Source organism: Mustela lutreola, chromosome 2, assembly GCF_030435805.1.
Source record: "Mustela lutreola isolate mMusLut2 chromosome 2, mMusLut2.pri, whole genome shotgun sequence".
In the NCBI taxonomy this organism is placed as follows: Eukaryota; Metazoa; Chordata; class Mammalia; order Carnivora; family Mustelidae; genus Mustela; species Mustela lutreola.
The window spans coordinates 185,465,303-185,485,898 of record NC_081291.1 but is presented as its reverse complement, the minus strand read 5'-3'; the positions used below and the strand labels follow the sequence as shown (position 1 = coordinate 185,485,898).

Below are 20,596 nucleotides of genomic sequence, written 5' to 3'. Positions count from 1 at the left end.
AAGTGGCTGTTGCACTAGCCCTGCAGACCCTCCCCCTCTCTGTCAGCCCTACATCAAGGCTACCATCATTCATCCCATTCATTCTTTGGACAGACAGCCATTTGGTGTCTCACATTCAAGTCTCTCCCTCCTCACCCCACCCCACCTCCCACCCCACCCCTACAAAATCTCCAAGGTTCTCAAATCCTTTGGGGAAATTAAATAAAATAATGATAATGATATTCTTCAAGAGGCAAAGGATGGAAGTGCACATTGTTCTTCAAGTCTTCCAACAGTCCAGGAAAACTATTAATTGAATGACTTCGCTTTGTCACCATCACATCTAGCAGAAAGTAACACTTAAGGTCAAACTTACTGGCATTGGGGCTAGTCTGTTTTATTTCAGAATTGTCTCCCTTTGACCTATGAAAAGTGGCTGCTAATGACCTGCAAGGAAAGTTGTGTAAGCCTTGAGAAGAAAATTCAGATTTGCCTTAAATGGTGGCCATGTGTAGACTATTCTGTCACACCCACAATGAGAGCTATCAATGTTAAAATTAAAGCCCATGCAAAAGTTAATAGAGGCTCCTTAGATTATATAGTGCAGCTCTGCCAACCTGAATCTGTGCCACTTTGTTGTCACAGATTCAATCCTTGGGTAGCAAACCCTTCATTCTGCTCTTACCTTTCATCTCCTGATGGGGCCAGAATTCCATTATGAAAACGGTTAAGCCCAATGCACCCACAGGTGTGAGCCAGAGACACCGAGTTCCCCCTATTAAAATCCCCCATTAAAATGTCAAAACTACAGAGTCTATGTCATTTTCCTGGATACTTTCCTTTTACTTCCTTTCATTTATATATACTTAGACCCTATTTTATTTTTTTAGATGCTTAGGCATTTGGATATGCATGCACCAATGTGAATAATGAACAAATTCCTTACCCAAAATATTATCCCATTTATGAATAATTGTATTGTAATTAGTGAACACACTGTCAATGGAAGTGGAAATCTGTTTTTAAAAATGTGCTCTGTAAAGGCTGAACAAAGCTTTAAAATGCCCTGGGGAAGAATAAAATTAGAAGCAACTTAATATTTTCCCAGTCTGTACATCTCCTGAGATTAATATAAAGTCTACAGAGATCTTTGCAGCCCTTTTCAAAGATAGTGTTGCATTTTTCAAGTAAATGAAACAATATTGAAGAGAAAAATATGTTTATGGACATCTATACTTCAAAACCACTATTTGGTATCTTGGATGTTAAAAATGTCTTAATACAAAGAAACAGATGATATACTTTGGTTCATGCCTGGGAATCAGTGTACTTATTTCATATGTATGTAAATTTTTTTCATTACATGACTCTTTGCTTACGAGTACTTAATCACAGCCACATTTGTTTGATGAAAAAGCATATGAAAATTTTGTGCACAAGCTATTACCATGCAATATTACTTTTCAGGTTAGTGGAGGCAATTCAGAACTGTCAGATGTTAACACCTGGTGGTGACTTTGGACTCAGTGGTACTCAATATTTGGATGATGTCAGCCAGCACTGACATTATGACACATACAAAAAGTCTAAATACACTTTGGTCCAATTTGCATTTGGGAATTTAAAAATATTACATACACACACACACACACACACACCCCTATTTCTAAAAAACAAAAATGACAAAATTGTTATGCTGCCTAATACAACCCACCCAAGGCATACCCAGTAACCTCACTGTGTGAATTATACAGAAATATACTTTAAAAGACACAGGAGAGTTTAACATGGAACATCAAGTTATTCTTTCAATTTAATAATAGATGAGATACTTTTTATATTAGCTCTAAATATTTCTGAAAAAAAAAAAGAAAAAACTCCATAAGGGTAAACAATTTAAACCAGAGAAAATTTAACATTTAATTTCATAAATAAAACACTTTACTACTTAATTTTGAAAATTAAACACTTTACTACTTAATTTTGAAAAAAAAAATGAAAGCTATGTTAAAAGGAAAATGGTACAATAGAATGCTGTAAATCCTCTATCTTAAGTCACCTTTAAAATCCCCAGGAAACATATTCTCAGAATAATGATATAAAACATTAACATTAAAAGATAACATTTACCTTTTTATTAACTTAAGTGAAAGAAATATGACTCAACTCTTAATCCAAAGGGTCCATACTTTCATTTAATTCCCACCCTCTTATTCTGGTTCCCATGAGAATGAATTGTTGGGTCAGAGGTGAAAGGCTACATTTTCCAATGTTTTCTGTCACTCAGGGATTAGGCATTACCATTATGTTCAAAGTTTGTCCTCCAGTTACTTTGCTCTAGAGTTGCTCACAATGGACACTGTGACTAAAATGGCAGTTTCAAGGAGGCAGAATGATGATGTTAAGTCAGGCCTCGTTTACCTTCCATGTGTGTGTCCTAAACTTGCCGGCAGCAATGACCTCCAGGGCCTCCTGGAGATGCCGCTCAGCCATCTTTCCCAGTCTCACGCAGCTCAGAGATGCGCCCTCCTTCCCTTTCTCCTCTTTTACTGTTTCAGGTTAGTGCTTTCTGTGAGAGGTCTTCGCAATGAGAATGAGCTGCTCTAAGCAGACACAATATAATTAAACCAAGGAATAACTATTTATTTTGTAATAGCAACAAAATACCAAGGTCACCACTCAGCAAGGTTTTTTCCTGAGTGATACTTTTATTTTGTTAACTCAACTGCTCCACTTCCCTACACACACACACACACACACACACACACACACAAACACACACAAACACACACTTTTTGTAATAACACTTGGGCACTGAGATCAATACATAGACATATTTGGAGCCAATATTTCTATTTAGATGGGGATAAAAGGGCAATCAGATTTGTTATGTTTTCTCAACTGAGAAGCCCTATTCAATCCCTATAAGAATATATACTGGGATAAGAGGTAATTTATGTGACATTTTGCCAAGTAAAGTACAAATACTTCCTATCAATTATTTGCCTAAAAGCTACAAACACCTAAAAGCAGACTTTCTTAACTCAGTCAAGACACACACTTAGTGTATGACCATTATTCCATTATTGCTGACACTCTATCTTTGTCTAAAGATTTACTGTGGCAATACATTCTGCAATCAGACATAACTCAGTTTTAAATTCCTTTGTAGCACTGTAGCACTTGTGCAGCATAGTAAAAACTTCATGCTATAAATTAGACCCTTTAATTTAACACAGCTGGTTAGCAGCTCCTGCATAAAGCATCACCGCCATGGCCATCAACATTGTCAATAGCATTGAGCAGCTACTTTGTGCAAGACACTGTTTTTTGCTAGAAAGAGAAACTTCCAGAAAACAGTGTTTCTGGATCAAAAAACCCAAGGTTGGTTTTCTATGTGCCAAATGAGTGGAAACTTACTTAAGGAAGAGAGAAAAGGCATCTCTCTCATCATTTAGCACCTTGCATAAAGCCCTGGGCCACAAATCATTCATACACATTATCAAAGAATCTTTACAATGACCCTGGGAAACATGTATCAATAAACACATACTATAGTTGAAGTTGAGCTCGGAGAGATTTAAGTATTCAATCCAAAATCATGTTGTAGTTAGACATAGTAAGAGGCCTACACTGCAACCCCAAAATGAACAGAATCCAAAGACTGCATTATCCAAACCTGTGTTACATCGGCAATTAATACAAAATTACCAGTAACTCTCTTCAGCAGACATGGGAATCTCAATTTATTAGACCTCTCTTAAGGATATTATTTTCTAAATCTTTAATTACATTTTGGTAAATCTCCTTAATCTCCTTTCAATCACATCTAAGTAATGTGTATTTATCAAAATCCGACTATTTTGCAGCTAGAAATAGTTATGGCAAAGTTCTATCAATAATGGAAAGTAAATAATACTTTCTAATAATACACTTGAAATCACAGAACTCTACGGAGAAGAGATGTTAACAGTCACTTAATTCAACCCCCTGATTTTATAAATAACGAAACTCTAAGCAAAGATTTCACAGTTAACGCTCATCAATTCTACGTTGAAAACTTTTTTGTTTTCTCATCTGGGATAAATGGTATGAACTTGATTCATCTAATTTAGTCACAATCATCCAATTCATTTGCATCCTTGATTTTCCAGGCAGAAATGCATTATCTTGAGAATTAGGGAATTAGGGAAAATGACGTGAGAAAACTAGATGCGATATATGTAGTCTTAAGTCTCCGAGGGAGGGATGAAAATTGAAGAGGCTGCCATGTTTGCACTACCCAGATACACTAAACTGATAGTCATAAAAATCCTAATCTCTAGCTAGCGCTCTGCTTTTCATCGCGCTCATGGCAGCACTCTTGCTTCTCCCTGAACTTCCCATCTGTGCCCACATGTAGCAGACTCAGAGAGAGTATCTATCATCACCCTAAGTAAAACAACACCTAGGCATTTCATTATTTACTTACTACCTGTCTCTTCCACCCAAAAGTTTCATGAATGTAGAGGCTTTGACTCTCAAGTTTGAGGATATATTCCCGCTATCTAGAACACAGTAGGACCTTAATATTTGCTGCTTATGTCAATGAATGAGACAGGAGGTAAACTTGAAGGCCACATTTCCAATAATCCCAAGAAAATTATAACAACAGTTACAGAAACATTACTATTATACGTCCTTTCTACTCGAACATTGGACATCAGTCCAACGGTCTCTATGCAGTGGTACAGATAATGGGAAAAACACTGGACTGTAGAGCTTTAGCATATGCACAACGCCTCACTTGAAAGTAACCTGTTATAGTGCTATAGAAAATCACTCACTTCTAACTACAATTTGGGGCTCTTGTTTCTATATTACAAATTAAATGATTAGTAGGTTGCATATACCACTATGCCAAAAAAAGAAAAAAAAGAACAGAACAAGTAGGCATTGTATTTAATTCTCTGCTAGGATAGATTATCCTAATATGATTCATTATTGACATATCAGACTAATTTATTAAAACCAGCTAATTTACTGAAGCTTTCCTACTTTTCACCTTAAACACATATTAAAAGTATTTACCACATGCTATCAAATAGGCCACTGCTTTACTTTTACCGAGGTAAAAACAATAGTCTAAACCACAGAGACACAGTCAATAATGTCTGGATTGTAAACTCCGAGAGTTCATCCCACAACAAAGCAAGACAGAAAAAACTACCAAGAGAACACAGAAGGCTTTCAAAGTTTGGACTCCTGGGTCAGACTCAGATTTCTCCTATGTCACCACGTAGCACCTAGTGGAATGAACAAGAGCTAATTTTTAAAAGCTGATCCAGGCACACCCATCATTTGGAGATCCAAACTGGGCCATTGGGGCTTTAAGGAATGGCGCTTCACAGCTCAGTCCTGCCACTATAAACTCAGGCCGGTTGCATCACTACTTTCCATGAGGAATTTAAGGGGTGTGACTGCATCCTTTCCAACCCTGCATTCCACATGTGACAAAACTGATCCAGCTGTTAGTCTGAAAGAAATTCCTTGCTGTCCTTAAAAATTAAAAAGCAAGTGGATATCCGTCCTCCAGGGGCAAATCTCCAGCTGGAACCTGGTACAGGCAGTTGCGAAACAGAGACAGAGCCCTGGAGAGCATCTGCTTTTGAATTCTTACCTCGCCATAGGGGGGTTAGCCCCATCTTGCTTTTTGAAATGGCAGATTCTGGATGGAGGGTGCTGGCTTGGCCCAAAGCTCTTGAGAAGTGTTCATCCACTACTGACCCAATGTCTCCCTGGAAATAAGTGAAAAGGACACAGCGAGAGTTAAGGTACTCCATCTCGGCAGGCTGGTCTTTCTCCTCCTCCTCCTCCTCCTCCTCCTCCTCCTCCTCCTCCTCTTGTTTGCTGGGAAGGGTGACTTCCAGAGAGTCCTGCATCTTGCTGTATACCGCTAACTTCTTCTGGGATGGAATAAACAAAACACGGTATCAAAGACAGTTTGTAAAAAAGCATTAACTACTTAAATTTTCACTTAAAAAAAATCGAAATATTAACATATGTTTGCAAACTGATTCTTCTTAGTGTGCTTTACTCCATCTTTTCCCTCCCCAAACCAATCTTCTCCTTCCCACCCTGAAAAAATAAGCCTGTTATTTCAAATTTTGAAAAAAAAAAAAAAAGTAAATTATCATTATCAGACAATATATTTTCAGAGTGTAACAGGTTTGTTTGGTTTCTCTTTTTCATAATCTAAAATAGCAAAGTAGAACGGCTTTAAAAAAGTTTTTTTTCCAGTTTTTCATCAATTTTCTATTTTAAAATTTGAATATACATACATCAACATTATAGTTTGGGACAGAGAGGAATGGGGGACAGGCGGGAGTGCCGGGGGGGGGGGGGAGGGGGGGGGAAGAAAAGAGCTTTCCATAAATGAAATAAACTAAAATAAAAACAGAAATGTAGCGTCTTATAAAAGGATTTGGCAGATGTGCCAAACTCGTTTCTCAAAAATCAAACTAAAATGACAAAGCTAAGTCTGTGTGAAGATCCATTTTGCATGGAACATATTTTGCAGATGTTCCACTTGCCACCATTATCATGGAGGGGAAAAAAGATGATATTATGGCTTACTGAAAATAATACAAGGTGTTACCAATGTCTAGGGTGGCTTTCAAATAAAAATGACAAAATTTTGATAATTTTAAAATATTCTTAAAACATATAATCACAGCTGTAATAATAATCAGTGTATATTACACCAAACACTCTTATAAAACTTTGAACTTATTACCTCAGTTAATTTTATAATTCTACATCATGGTTATTACTACCATCTATATGTTAAAGGCGAAGAAACAAAAGCACAGAGAAGTGAAGTCACTTGCTAAAGGTCACAGAGGATGAAAGTGGTGGAGCCAGAATGTGTAAAAAAAAATATGCAGGTATACTTATATGTGTTTATAAGGACAGGGGAGGGGGATCTAGCGCAGGGAAGAAAAAGTCACCAAAATGGTATGTTATCATTTTCTGGCTAGTAAGGTCTCTAGTTGTTATTCCTACTTTTCAGTATTTCCAAATGTTTTTCATTGAGTACATATGATTTTTATAAGTAACAACTTCAACGTGAATTATATACAGAAGATAATGCTAAAGGTTATAAAACTTACTATCCTAATGATGAAATGAGTTCTCTATCATTTGTATACCTGCAAAACCTGTTTCTTTGTTATACTATTTTTATTCCAGAAAAAAATGCATGCTGGAAAATGAATGTGAGTCGAAAAAATAAATCATTCTAGAATACTCCGTAAGCACATAGTTCTGCAAATGTTATCAAAACATGTAACCCAGATTCGTGTTTCTAATGGAATTACTAGCTTCAAAAATCTATAGCCCCAAAATTATAAATGCATCATTCAATAAATTGAGCCCTTTCCCCCTAGCAATGAATATGTTGTTGTTCTTGAGGGAGGTGGGCCCTGAAATGTTCAGGCATGTTATGAGCTGTTGGTTATTATGTAGGAGCTGTTATTTATAAATACATGCATTACTTTATATTTAAAATCTGTGTCAATGTGGTTATCGTTTGTTGATGAATAGATAATTCATTCCTGTGAGGGAACATGCCTTGTTGATGAATAGCCGGTTGTAACGACAGTGTGGTTATATTTCCTACAATCTGTGTCGCACAGGTTTGAACATGTTTATGTTTAACTTCAAGAGCAAAAACACCACGGTAACAAAGATTATGTATAAAATAAGGGGGTTGAACCAAATGGCCTCTAAAATTACTGCTGACTTTAAATTCCATTAAAAAATAAACAAATATTACAATTTATTAGTCGAATCACACTACAATTTCTCTGTGTGCCTGTGTATTTATCTGAAGTTATGCCAGTAAGCATATACACACACTCTCTGCCAAGTACTCTGGAATATGAAAAAGCAGCACTGTTTTTATATATGAAAGGAGCTTAAACTGATCTAGAGGGAGTGACTTCAATGTCCACTGGTATTCATTACTATCCCTGAAACTGAGCTTTTTTTCCTGTTAATGTCTAGTTCAGCATTGGTTTTTGAGAGTCAGGTTTTGAATCTAATTGTTTCATTTGTTCAATTTTAACATTTATTCTTTAAAGGAAGGAGCCTGGGCTGTGCTAATTATGCAAAGAAAGGCAATGTTTTATTTTATCCCAATTAGCAAATAATTCTTAGATGAAATAAAATTAAAGTTTTATAAATATGGAAAAGATTTACAACTACAAATCCTGATATAAAGATAGCATAGTATTATGACCAGTAATAGCAGTAATAAAATATTTTAATTTATTAATTAATGGCAGTTGAATTTAATCTATAGATTTTCAATTTATTTAAGATTACACAATTTTCTAAATGTTGTAAAATTTCACGTTACACTTTTTTGACCAAGTGTTGAATGGTTGTACACAAATAAATTAATCTAAAATTTGCATATGAAAAATTCAATATGAAATGGGGAAAAGTGAACAAAAAGTGAACTGCCATTGTATCAAAATATCTTTTATGAGTCTATTTTCTAAAAGTTATTCTTCTGTTTATGGTTGCATTTATTCCCTATATCCCTTACATTTCATATACATGTAATATATGTCTGTATATATACATACGCATTTACATAAATATATAATGATACCTTATTTCTTTTGATAGGCAAACACCAATGATTTTGTTAAAATATACGTATTGACTCTATTTAAATACAATTTTTTGAATGGATATAAGATATGTTTTTTTTTTTTTCCTCTCCCAGCTCTTTAAGACAGGTCTTCTATTAAGTAAATACATTTGCTTGGAGACTATCAAATAAAATACAGCCTATGATACACCTACCAATAGGCCGGATATAAGGCATTATCTATCATTCTCTAGTACTTTTTTCTGATAAAGGTTAGTTGATTTTACAAATTATAGTGAACCAACTTAAATACTTACATTTAACACACACACACACACTCACGCATAAGCACACACACACATGTGAACACACGATTAGCTTCACCATCAATACCACTGGTTAAAATAAGAATTCTAAAGTACTCAAATGGCCTGAAACCTTCCTAGAATGCAATGAATCTGCATACTTTTTAATGTTTTTATTGAAGAACAATATAAACAGAAAAGGCTACATATCATAAATGTATAGTTTATACATTTCGTAAACTGAGTGCATCAATGAAACGAGCAACAGATCAAGAACTAGAACGTCATCAGTACCCCCAGAAGGCACTGCTTCCTTCAAGACACTACCTCCTGAACCGCCACCACTATCCAGACTTCTATCAATGTGATTTGCCAAAACTGTCTTTTGTACTTGATATAAATGGACTCATACAGCATGTACCCTTTGTTTCTGGCTTCTTTCACTCTATATTGTGTTCATGAGATTCCTGCATATTGTCGCATGTAGTCATCGACTGCGCATCCTCATTGCTGTGTAGTAATCCATTTATCTGCCCTACCACTCACAGGCATTTGGCTAGTTTCCAGATTTGGGCTATTACAAATAGTACCCCTATGAACATCTGAGTATGTCTTTTAATAAACATACGTCTGTATTTCTTTGGGGTATATACTGAAAGGAAGATTGCTGGGCCAAAGGGAAAGTACGGATGTGGTTCAGCCCTAACAGATATTGCTGGTTTTCTCAAGTAATTTTCACCAACCTACACACGGACAGCCCGTTTATGAGAGTTCCTGTTGTTCCATATCCCTCTCTACCCTTGGTACTGTATTTCTTTTTTCAGTTTGCTCTCCTGATAGATATCCCAATTTTTTTAAATTTTTTTTTCTTTGAGGTGTAATTCACATAAAATTGACCTTTTTGAAAGTCAATGATTCTGTGGCATTCAGCACATTGAGAATGCTGTATAACCACCAGCTCTCCCTACTCCAAAACATTTCATCAACCCAAAGGGGAATTCTGTACCTATGTAATATTAACTTCCTATTTTCTGACTCCACCCCACCAGTCCACAATAACCACCGATCCGCATTCTGTCTATAGGAATTAATCTATCTTGGCTATTTCATAAAAACTGAATCATACATATATGACTTTTTTGCTTCTAGGTTCTTTCTCTCAGCATAATGTCTCCAAGGTTCATTCACACTGAACTAGTACTTCATTCTTTTTATAGCTGAGTAGTATTCCATTACATGCATATAGCATAATTTGTTTATCCATGTATCCACGAATGGATATTTGAGTCATATCTACCTACTGCCTACTGCAGATAGTGCTCTTATGAGTATACACGTATTTGGTTGCACACCTCTTTTCAATTCTCTTGGGTAAGTATGTATGATAGTTGGGTCATATGGTAACCCTACACTTAACTTATTAGGGACCCGCCAAACTGTTTCCACAGCAGCTGAACCACTTTAGATTGCCACCAGCAATGTACTTGGGGTCCAATCTGTCCACATCCCTTGGTAGAAAAATAACACTTGTTATTTTCTGGATTTTGAAAAAATTATTATTACAGCTATAGTCACCCTAGTGAGTATGAAGTGGTATTTCACTGTGGTTTTGATTTGCATTTCCCTAATGACTAATGATGTTGAACAATTTGCATACATTTAAAAAATATTAAGTGTGAGTACAAAGAAAACAGGAACAGAATTTAAACAGTAACTGACTCATATGCTGACAATCATACTGTCTTAATATCTCCTCCATAGACCCTTAAGCCTTAGCTAGCTACTTTCCGATATCTGTGCTTTGGTGACAATAAATCAATTCCTTGCCTATTTTGAATTAAGTGAATTATCCATGTGCACTTTTGCCATATTCTGTATTCACTTGGTATTTGCTTCTTAGCATGAAACTTGCCTGGTGTTACATTCTTTCTTGAGAATAATATATAACATTCAAAATGTTGAGGATAAATCTCAAATCATCAGAATCTAGATTTCCTGAATTGAGGTCAAAAGGCAATCTAGTTAATGTTGTATTTTTTCCTCAAGATGCACAATACTTCCTAAAAAATACCCAAGTCTCAGAAATGTTCATGCTTTTCTTACAAGGCTCTGAAGAATTGTTAACCAAAACAAAGACGTCATCAAAAGGGACTTCAACACCTACAAATTGGTTTATTTAGTGCACATGAACTAGCTCATCCCCATTTCAGAGTAATGACAATTTTCCCCCAGGCAAAATGACCCTGCCTTAGGTGAAACAATGACTGAGTTAGCAGCCACAACGTGAAAACTAACTCAGGAGAAGAGGTTAAAGCAATGTAGGAAGGAGTAGGCCTGGGCAATGCAGACCATACCGAGCCCCCTCACAGCCTGCCACAAGGCACGACAGGAACAAACTCTCACAGGAATGTGCAGGGGAAAGGATTTTGTCTGACAAGAGAGACTTCCATGTCAGGAGCCAAATACCACTAACTCCCCAAGGCTTAAGCTTACAAAATGCCAAATGATTACTGTGCATATGTGGAAACTTCTTTTCCTAAAAAAACAAAAGTATTTTAATGAATCATTGGATATTTGGAAACAGCTTTGTCCTTTTTTTTTTTCTTTCGTTCTTTTTTCTTTTTCTTTCTTTTCCCGATTTCTACTGGCTCTCTTCTCTAAATGCAATGATTCTTTTATGTTCAAAAAACATGGTCATTGCCTCTAAGAAAGGACCGCTAGGCTGAAATAAATGTTTCAAATTCCCTATGCTTCAAATTGTAAAGTCCATAAAAGCAACTGACTGCTCCTTGATTATATTTTTCTGAATTTACTCGGTAACAGATTGTTAAAAATATATCAGAGAGACTTGAAATTTTGATCCTTAGCCTGTTTGGAAGAGGAGGAGGAATCAAGTTCAGGAAGGGTGGGTCGTGATGAAGAGCTATGCCACAGACCTTTCACATATCATATTTTGCTTCCCTCTCTCAAACACAAGCACACAAATATTTTGTCCAAATAATTGTTTCCAATTTACAAATGTAAAAACTGATTTCCTTGGCTGGGATCATAGAACTAATAAATGGCAGAGACAGGATTAGAACCTATTTCTGTCTGACTACAAAACATGAACCAAGAAAATAGACTAAAGGAAATGAGTGTCTATATATTTAGGTTAGTCGAATAAACAGAAGCCCACAATCAGCAGGGTATCAGATGCATCTCATAACTAAGGAGAGTCGAAGTTACTTATAACATTAAAAAAAAAATAGAGATGTAAACATATAACAGAGTTACAGCTATTAAATCATGCAGTGCTCTTCAAAATAGATATACACCCACATAAAACTGAAGTCTCTATCCAAAAAAGGTATTGTACCCTTGGCAACTCAGATACATAATGTTATTGCCCACCATTTTTCTGGAAATCCTATTTTGGAAATGTGAGCAGAGCCAATTTTGTGAGACACAGTCATAACTCTAGATTCTGTGTTTGTTTGTTTATTTTGTTTTGTTTTCATTTTTCTTAAGAGTTGGGAGTAACAAACCAAAAATATTATTAACTCGACCAGCTATTTTTGAGCATACTTGAGTCTCAATGATTCTGGTCATTATCAAAAATCAAACTCATCCCTTCCAAGGATGAAAAGTTTCCAGTTTCGAGGATGTTCCAAAATAATGTGCCACATACTTAGACAGAATTTCAAAATTTGCATTCCCAAAATATTTTAAGCTATGATCACATCACAAGGGTATGTGTTCTCTCTCAAACTGACTACTTTGAATGAAACAAGTTTCCAATATGGGATTTTCTGATACGTCTTTATCATCCTATTACTAGACATAGGGTATGACTTCATCTTTAAAAATTCATCTGTTATTCATTAAATCACCAATTAATTCCTCTTCTCTATCAGTAATTGTGCAAAGACATGGATTCATCACAAAGATGAAAGTCATAGCCTATCATTAAACTCAAGCTGCTCATAGTTAGTTGGAAGAGCATTGTAAGGGCAGTGGTAAATAGAGAGAACCTCACAGTTTATCCATAAGGCTAATTGCCCAATTTCTCCAAGTAGCTAATATTTTAAAATTTTTAAATAAGAAACGTAAGAAGGTAACATTAGGTCAATTATTAATTGTTTCCTTGTTTCCAAAGAAGTCCAAATGGGAAGGAACCGCAAGAGAAAGAGAGCGAGAATAGAAAGGAGGATTTGACCAAAATGAGTCCGTGAGTCTGGGTCAGTCACCAAACCGTCTGGCCTCCAGCTTCTTCCTCTGAAAATGAGGAGTTTTGAGACTCGATTATCTCAGAGGTCTCGTCCAACTCTCTATCCTAATAAGCAACATGCTAGAGCCCTAGACAAATTCACACTTAATTTTGTTTCTTACATTGGCTGCCTCTTCTGATTTTGCAGGACACCAGCCAAAAATACCGTACAGACCATTGAAGACTAATTCATTCCTAGACATGGGTCATTTAGCCCAATTCCCAAGAATTAGCTTTGGTATCTCCTTTATCTATCTTCACAGTAAGAAGAAAGGATACATCCCACAACTGCCCCGCCCCTCGCTCCATCCGCCAAGGACAAGTGTTTTGGCATACTACCACATTAGAGTTCTAAGAGAAAAGGACACCTGTTTACTTTAGGTCATTCTTCCTTTCTTTTCTTTGTATCCTCTCTACTAAAACACAAGACAAATGAAAAATAGTTTGGTTACCCCAGTTCAGACCACACTTCTAAATTATTGGCATAAATCTGGTATCCACTGAGATATCTATAAATATGGCATATACGACTACTTGTTTTTAGCAGCAGATGTTTGGGTCTATTGGTTCAGGGCAGTGTTGGGTCTTCCTAAATGAATAGTTAAAGCAGAAAACCAGCTGCTTAAAGAGGTGCTTTTTGAAAGATTCGGGGCAGAGTTTTGCCCACAATTATTTCCTTCACTGTGTCTGCCAGAACCTGAAATTCAAGTATCAGAAAGCTTTTGTTTCCTGAATGAAGAATGAAAATATTTTTCTGGAGATAATACCTTAAATTGTTATCTATTACTGGATTAATTAGTTTGGGATTCTTTGTGGGGTGTGTGTGTGTATGTGTGTGTGTGTGTGTTTTAATGCTAGCTGGAAGTAGGGTCTATGGGAATGGGATCCAACTTCAGCACCCAAGTTTTAGAATGATAGACAGAAAGTCTAATACACAAGTTTGCTTTAGGATCTGCCCTGAGTATCCTGAGCATAATATTTTTAGTCTCGTTGAACATTCCCTTTGCACAGAAGGATACAAGACAGAAATACATACACTATCCAAAGGGATCAGCTCAGCATCTTTGCTGCAACAGCCCCAAGAGTCACTGTGCACGAGGGCAAGCTTCTTCCCTCTGAACACCCTCATCTCCTTTGCTGTGGCACATGTCCCTGCCATGCCCAATTTCATGAGATGGGAGACTTTATAAAGTGCAAGGTGAATTAGGCCTTCCTTACATTTGCCCAAAATACCCTTCCTTTCCAAAGAGTTGTCACCTTATCCTGGCATTTGGTTTTCTGCTAAACATATCTCCACTATGCATGATTGTACGGATTCCAAGCCTTCTCTTTCTATCGTTATTGTAATCTCTCTTCTGGTTGACTGCCAGAGACAACAGTTAGTTTAGTCATTTTAAAGTTTAATTTTTTTTTTCCAGCTTTGAATTTTCTGGCTGCAAAGTTATTGGGAGCATAAAACTCTGGGTACTTTAAGCTTCTAAGTTTCTGCAGTCAAGTTAAGTTGTGTAGTGTGGAATTATGGGGGTTGTTCTTTCTCAATGAAGTCCTGTATGAATTCTTATAAGTCCACTTAAGTCCTTGCTTACAGTTGCAAAAAAATTGGATCCTCCACCTTAAATAAGTTGGCTGTATATTGAGACTATTTAGGATATAACTGTATTCTTTCCGTTTAATGAATCTAAACTTAGGTTAAATAACAGTAACATATGAAGCACTTAAAGCTGACTGTTAATACCACTTCCTGAAGATTATTTTAAAATAAATGAATGTTCATTTGCTAAGTGGATATTCTGCCTCATCAACAAAGGATGCAGAATGGATAGCAAAAGTCATTAGCATAATATAAATGCTTTCAAAAGGACTTTGGAATGGCTAAACTAAAAAAATACACTACCAAGGACTTGGAAAGAATTTCAAGCTCCAAGGCCAAAGAATCTACTGCATATTAATCTTCTTTATCAAAAAGTTGATTTGGAGCACTAAAGACAAAAATAAGCCTATTGTGCAATTGCAAAATATTAAAAAATAAAAAAGCTTGGAAGACTGTATGGCATGGTAGAAAGATGCTAGATTGGGGAGCATGGCATCTGGTGGTCTTAATTTTCTCACCAATTAACTCTGAAATCTTTGGCTAGGTGGTTCAGCCATGTGAGTATCCATTTTTCCCTTTTGCAAAAGGAAGGGTGTAGTATGTTTTTTCAGGGTGTCTTCTGACTACGTGTGTGTGTGTATGTGTTTTATGACCTAACCAAGGTATCAAAGTCCAGAGAAATAGTTTGGGGAGCGGGGCACTCCTTACAAACTTATAACTGGAGTTCTGCCTCCTAGGAGCATTTAATTCTTTTAAGTGAAAGCATGCAAGCAGATTCACACAGCTGTGGACAGAGTAAATACGCTATAACTTATATGAAGCCTGGAGCATAATTGTTAAAAACCCCTATGCACAATTAGAAAACTGGCGATCTTTTTTTCTGCTTTCACCACCTCATGAACAAACTACAGGATTCTGAAAGCTTTACGTATCTTTCTAATGTTGACAAAATGAGTAAATGGGGGGGGCAGATTTAGACAATAACAGGCTGTCTACATTTAAGATGAGAAGTCCCCCGGGTATGAAGGGAATCTATGATTTCATATCATTTCCCTCAATTTTTCCTGACACATATTTGGAAATTTGTTTCTCTTAGTTCCTACTGTCACTGTTAGAATGCAAGCACATTCCTTTCTGGACACGTTCTGCAGTGTCATCATGCCTCCGGAGCAGGGGCTGAGAGACTGAGTCAAGAGTTCTCTTGTGGAGATGTTAAAGAGATGGTGGGCATGAGGACCACAAAGCTTAGCATCTCTTAGCAAACCCTGTCTGGATAAAACACACTGTAAGATTTACTCATAGTCATGCAACTTCTAGGAATTAATGTCAGGGACTATAAAACTTACTCTGCAGACATATTTACAAATTATTTTGATTCATGTAGTCTACTGTATGCCTGAGTAATGCATTACAGTGCCGCCTGAGATATATGTAGTTCACTAGCTTTTTAAGACACCAACCTATACTACCTACAATGCATAATATACTTGATGAAAAAAAATCTGAACTTAAAATTTCAAGTGCGTATCTGTGCTTTTAAGGGTAAAGCAGAGTACACACGCCTGGAGAATGATATTCTATTACTTCAAAAATAATTATCAGCTATATGATCATACATGAAGAGAAAAAACACACCTGTGGATAAAATCCATCATAATAGACCATTATAGGGCGCCTGGGTGGCTCAGATGGTTAAGCGTCTGCCTTCAGCTCAGGTCATGATCTCTAGGTCCTGTGATGGAGCCCAGCGTCAGGCTCTCTGCTCAGCAGGGAGTCTGCTTCCCCCACTGCCTCTCCCCACTGTTCCTACACACACTCTCTCTCTCTGTCTCAAATGAATAAATAAAATATTTGAAAAAAAATAAACCATTATGCTATACTAACTTACAAGGACTTCTGAGCTATATGGATTCAAGGGGAAAAAATAAGCTCAAAGATACACCACTACAACGGATTACAGAAGGAACACAAACCTGAAATGCTTTCTTTTTTAACATTTTATTAGTGACCATGAAACTTTCTTTATAACTCTATCACTTTTTCTGCTTTTCTTTTTTCTGCTCAGCAAATCAAGTTTTCAAATGCTGTAGGAGTGGTAGCCTTTATTTTTGTCTCCCAGGCAAGATGCTATTAGGGGTCACTTCCCATGGATGGAGAAAACAATCTTCAAGGATAATAATGATAAAACCTTATGGAATGCAAAAACAACCAAAATATGTATTCTCGGATGACTGCATTAGGGCCAAGTCAATATTAGTCCCACTTCACCCACGCACCACATAGTCTAAAAATGTTGTCAGCCTGATAAGAATTTCCTGATTTACTCTTTTTTCCAATAGAAAATATAGGTCATCAAAATAAACTCCTGACAGTAAAAGAACAGTAGTTACACTATCAAGTCTCTTTATTTCACTAGCCAGTTAGAGTCCATTTCCTTACTTAACAACAGAAAAAGTATCCTTTAACAAGCCATTTTTGTAAAAGTAACAAGATAATTTCCAAGCACACCTCTCAGCTAAGTTCTTAAAGTCATCTCAGCCAATTATCTATTTGAAGGATACCTACAGAACCCTAAAGTCTAGTAAAGTTGACATTTACTAATATGCGCAAACTTATCAATGTGGACGATTCAGGTGAAAAAGAAAGTTCATTCTTCAGTCAGTTGATGGTCTCAGCAAAAGACTGATATCTGGGGCTCGAGTTGTAGCACTGTTACAAAAGTTGGTGTACTGGAGTTTTTCTCACTGAAAACTGAATTTTATGAATAGTAACTTAGAATTTTTCCGATGTGAATTTTATTTTCTAGTTCAAGAGTATTATAATCCCTAACCTCCACCACGGATTCATATGTTAATGGAATTATTTTCACAATTCTATAGAACGAAACCCTATTCATAACTTACATAGTTCAAGTTATCTTTTAAGGGGAAAAATACTGTTCTGTATGCTTAGTAATTTTGAGTCTGTTGCTTGTCTACATTCCAATTGACAACTGAGAGCCTCTAAGTCCCTGAGATGAAGGAAGGGTAGGGAGGAAATAGGATGGTTCATCTGGGACTGACTGTTTATAAAACACATAAAAATGATACCAGCATCTCTTTGCCTCACTTGCCTAATTTGTACCTAAATGGTTTTTCTCTATTACTTAACATCTTTTATGTTTAAAAGCAAACATCTTTTATGTTTAAAATAAAAGAAAAGCAAACAGAATTACCAAAATGTTTAAATTTATCTTCGACCACAAATTATAAAATGTTTTTCCATTCTCTTTCCTAAAAGTAATCTTGCTTTCAAATGCTAAGGCTGCTGAATATTAAAAAAAAAAAAAAATGGTAGCAATAAAATGGGGTTCCTTCCTCTTTTGCCCTACTTGGTCCGGTTAAGCTTATATTGTTTAGCAAATAACTCTGGGGCATGTTCCCTGCTCCAGAATCAGCTGAATTTTACAGTCCTTAAATTCTAAACTGAAGTTATGATTTCTTTCCAAAGAGTAGCCTTACAAATCTAGCAAAGAAACAAGTAAAAGGAATACAGAAATCAAAATTAATTATGTAAATTTTAATAAAGAGCCAAACCCTTAAGACCATAATAAAACATATGGTTCCTAAGAAATTTAAAAAAAAATTCTGTGAATGGTAATTTCCGAAGCACATCTGGTTCCATGGTAAGTGTCTCCACCTCGGAGTGCATAAATTGTATTTTTAAAAATTTCACCAAATCAACCCTAATTCCCGAATTCCCAGAGTCTGAAGACCCTACTTCAGTACAAGCTAGTGCCACATACTCACATATGTGTTCTCTATAGCACTAACTGAGGTTTGAAACACATTCTGTTGGTGTCCACAGAGGAATGTCTAGGGGTACCTAGTGCCAAATTCCCCACACCCTACTCTCTCTTCTAAAAGAACTATATCATCTCCCTGCTTCCAGAACCCTTTTAATCCACAGCATTCTCCGTCACTCTCAGCATGGTGAAGACCCAACATCCAGTGATCCAAGGTTACCTCTTGAGTGGGGACACACTTCTACTAGGCTGAACTATAACATCTCTGCGCTTTGATGGAATTAAAAAATGAATGAGGAAGTTTGGGATCAATTCCTGCCCTCCCAGACACAGTCATAAGAAGTCGGACTCTACAGAGAAGTTCTAGTAACATTTGACAGAATTACATTAGATTTCTGTTCCATTAAAGTTCCAGAAAGGTCATTCCATGAGCTCACTACCCAGGTAGCCTCCCCTATGTCGGTGACACAATTTTATCCTCTTAATCAAGAAAACCCTGAAAACATTTCACCTTTCCAAAGAAAAGAAAATATTTGATTTAAAGTAAGTTTACTCACATACTCCTAAGACAGATGCCCTTGGTGGGTTTCAAAGAACTGAGCCCAAAGAGCTAAGGTGGCTATGCGGAGCAGCTCTGAGCTCCAGTGACACCAGCTCAATGAAGCCAGGTAGTGCCTCACATCGAATCCCCACCCGTCCACCAGGCTGCTGGTCCCTTCCCGAAGCCTTTCCTCCGTTCAGCTCAACGGCGCTCCCCCAGGTCCCAGAGCATCCTCCGCGCCACCCGTCCCGGCGGGACGTCGCCCGAGTCCCAGACAGATACTCTCGGTGCCCCTCGCCCCCGCCCCCGCCCCCGGCGGGCTGCCCGGTCGGTGACTCACCTGCTGGCCAGGTTGGGGCGCCGGGTGGTAGTAGGCTGTGGGGCAGGTTGCAGCTGCCACAGGGTTGGGCAGATACTGGGGCGCTCCATACGGCTGGGGGTGATACATCACCTCCGCACAACTCATGGCAGCCGGGGCAGCGGCGGCCCCCGAGCTGCCGCCGCCGCTCTGCGCGCTCGGGCGACGGGCGCCGCCGCCACCGCCACCGCCGCAGCTGCCTCCTCTGTCGCTGCTCCAGCTGCTACTGCGGCGAAGGCGGGTCCTCGGCGGCCGCGGGCTCCGCGCGGGGCGCGGGCTCGGGAGGGGTTGGCAATCAGTGGGGGCCCATGCGCGGGCACCTTCATCTTCAGCCCCTCCGATTGTCCCCTTCCCTGCGCTTATATAGCGGCTCCGGGACGCAGGGGCCCGCCGCGCGGCGGGGGCATGACAGTGCCCGGCTCGGGCGAGGACAGCAGCGCCCACTGCAGCGCCAGCCGCCGCCGCAGCCCCGGCCGGGTTGGGCAGCCCTGGGGAGCCGGGGCTCTGGTTTGCATATACACAATGCACGCCCGGGGCTCGTCCTATCACCAGAGCTCGCGCCTGGGCGAGGACCGGGAGGCGGGGGCAGAGGGAGGGGGGCGCTGGAGAGGAGGGGGAACACTTCGCCGCTCCAGGCTCTGGCGCGGAGCTGTGCAAAGTTCCTCCAACTCGGTCCGCGGCGGGCGGGTCGCCCAGCGGGGGACCCCGGGGAGGGCCGGCTGCGGATTGGAGCGAAGTTTGAAGCCCTCTCCGCCTCCCGGCGGTGGGATGATGGTGGGAGGGGAACGGTATGCGAGAGGCTCCGTGTCCTCAGAGCTCAGGCTTTCTTTCCGCCCTGTGTCACCTGGCTGTCAGGGCAAGGGCTTCGCAACCCCAAGGAGCTTTTAGTGGGGAACACCAACGCATAGGCCAGCGCTAAACCAAGGCCAAGTGTACAAAGAGGTTAAACAGAACAGGCGCAAAATAAACTGGGATTAGCCCCTGCGTTAAATATAACCGTAAGTGAAAGTTAACTTTATTATGAACGCGCACACGCCAAGAATGCAACACAGTTTTCTACAAGTGATCTCGCTTTAAGTTTACACCTTCATGGTATGCAATTTTTGTGGGACGTCAACCTTTTCTGGCTCTTCCTGCCTGCTTTCCAT

General features: G+C 38.5%; 1 protein-coding gene across 6 annotated transcripts in view; it reads right to left on the bottom strand.

The window, feature by feature from the left end:
- Positions 1-20,123, bottom strand: part of VGLL3 (vestigial like family member 3) — a 48,944-nt gene extending 28,821 nt beyond the window's left edge. For 2 of the 6 annotated variants that reach the window (XR_009351166.1, XM_059164438.1), the window contains exons 1-2: positions 19,431-20,123; positions 5,639-5,924 (exon numbers count right to left, since the gene is read on the bottom strand). Coding sequence is in view for 4 of the 6 variants with exons in the window: in XM_059164438.1 (XP_059020421.1) it covers positions 5,639-5,924; positions 19,431-19,556 (412 nt within the window). In the remaining 2 variants the exon portion in view is untranslated. The remainder of the gene's footprint in view (positions 1-5,638; positions 5,925-19,430) is intronic. The other 4 variants (XR_009351165.1, XM_059164436.1, XM_059164437.1 and 1 more) reach the window with 3 other exon arrangements.
- Between the last annotated feature and the right edge of the window lie 473 nt (positions 20,124-20,596).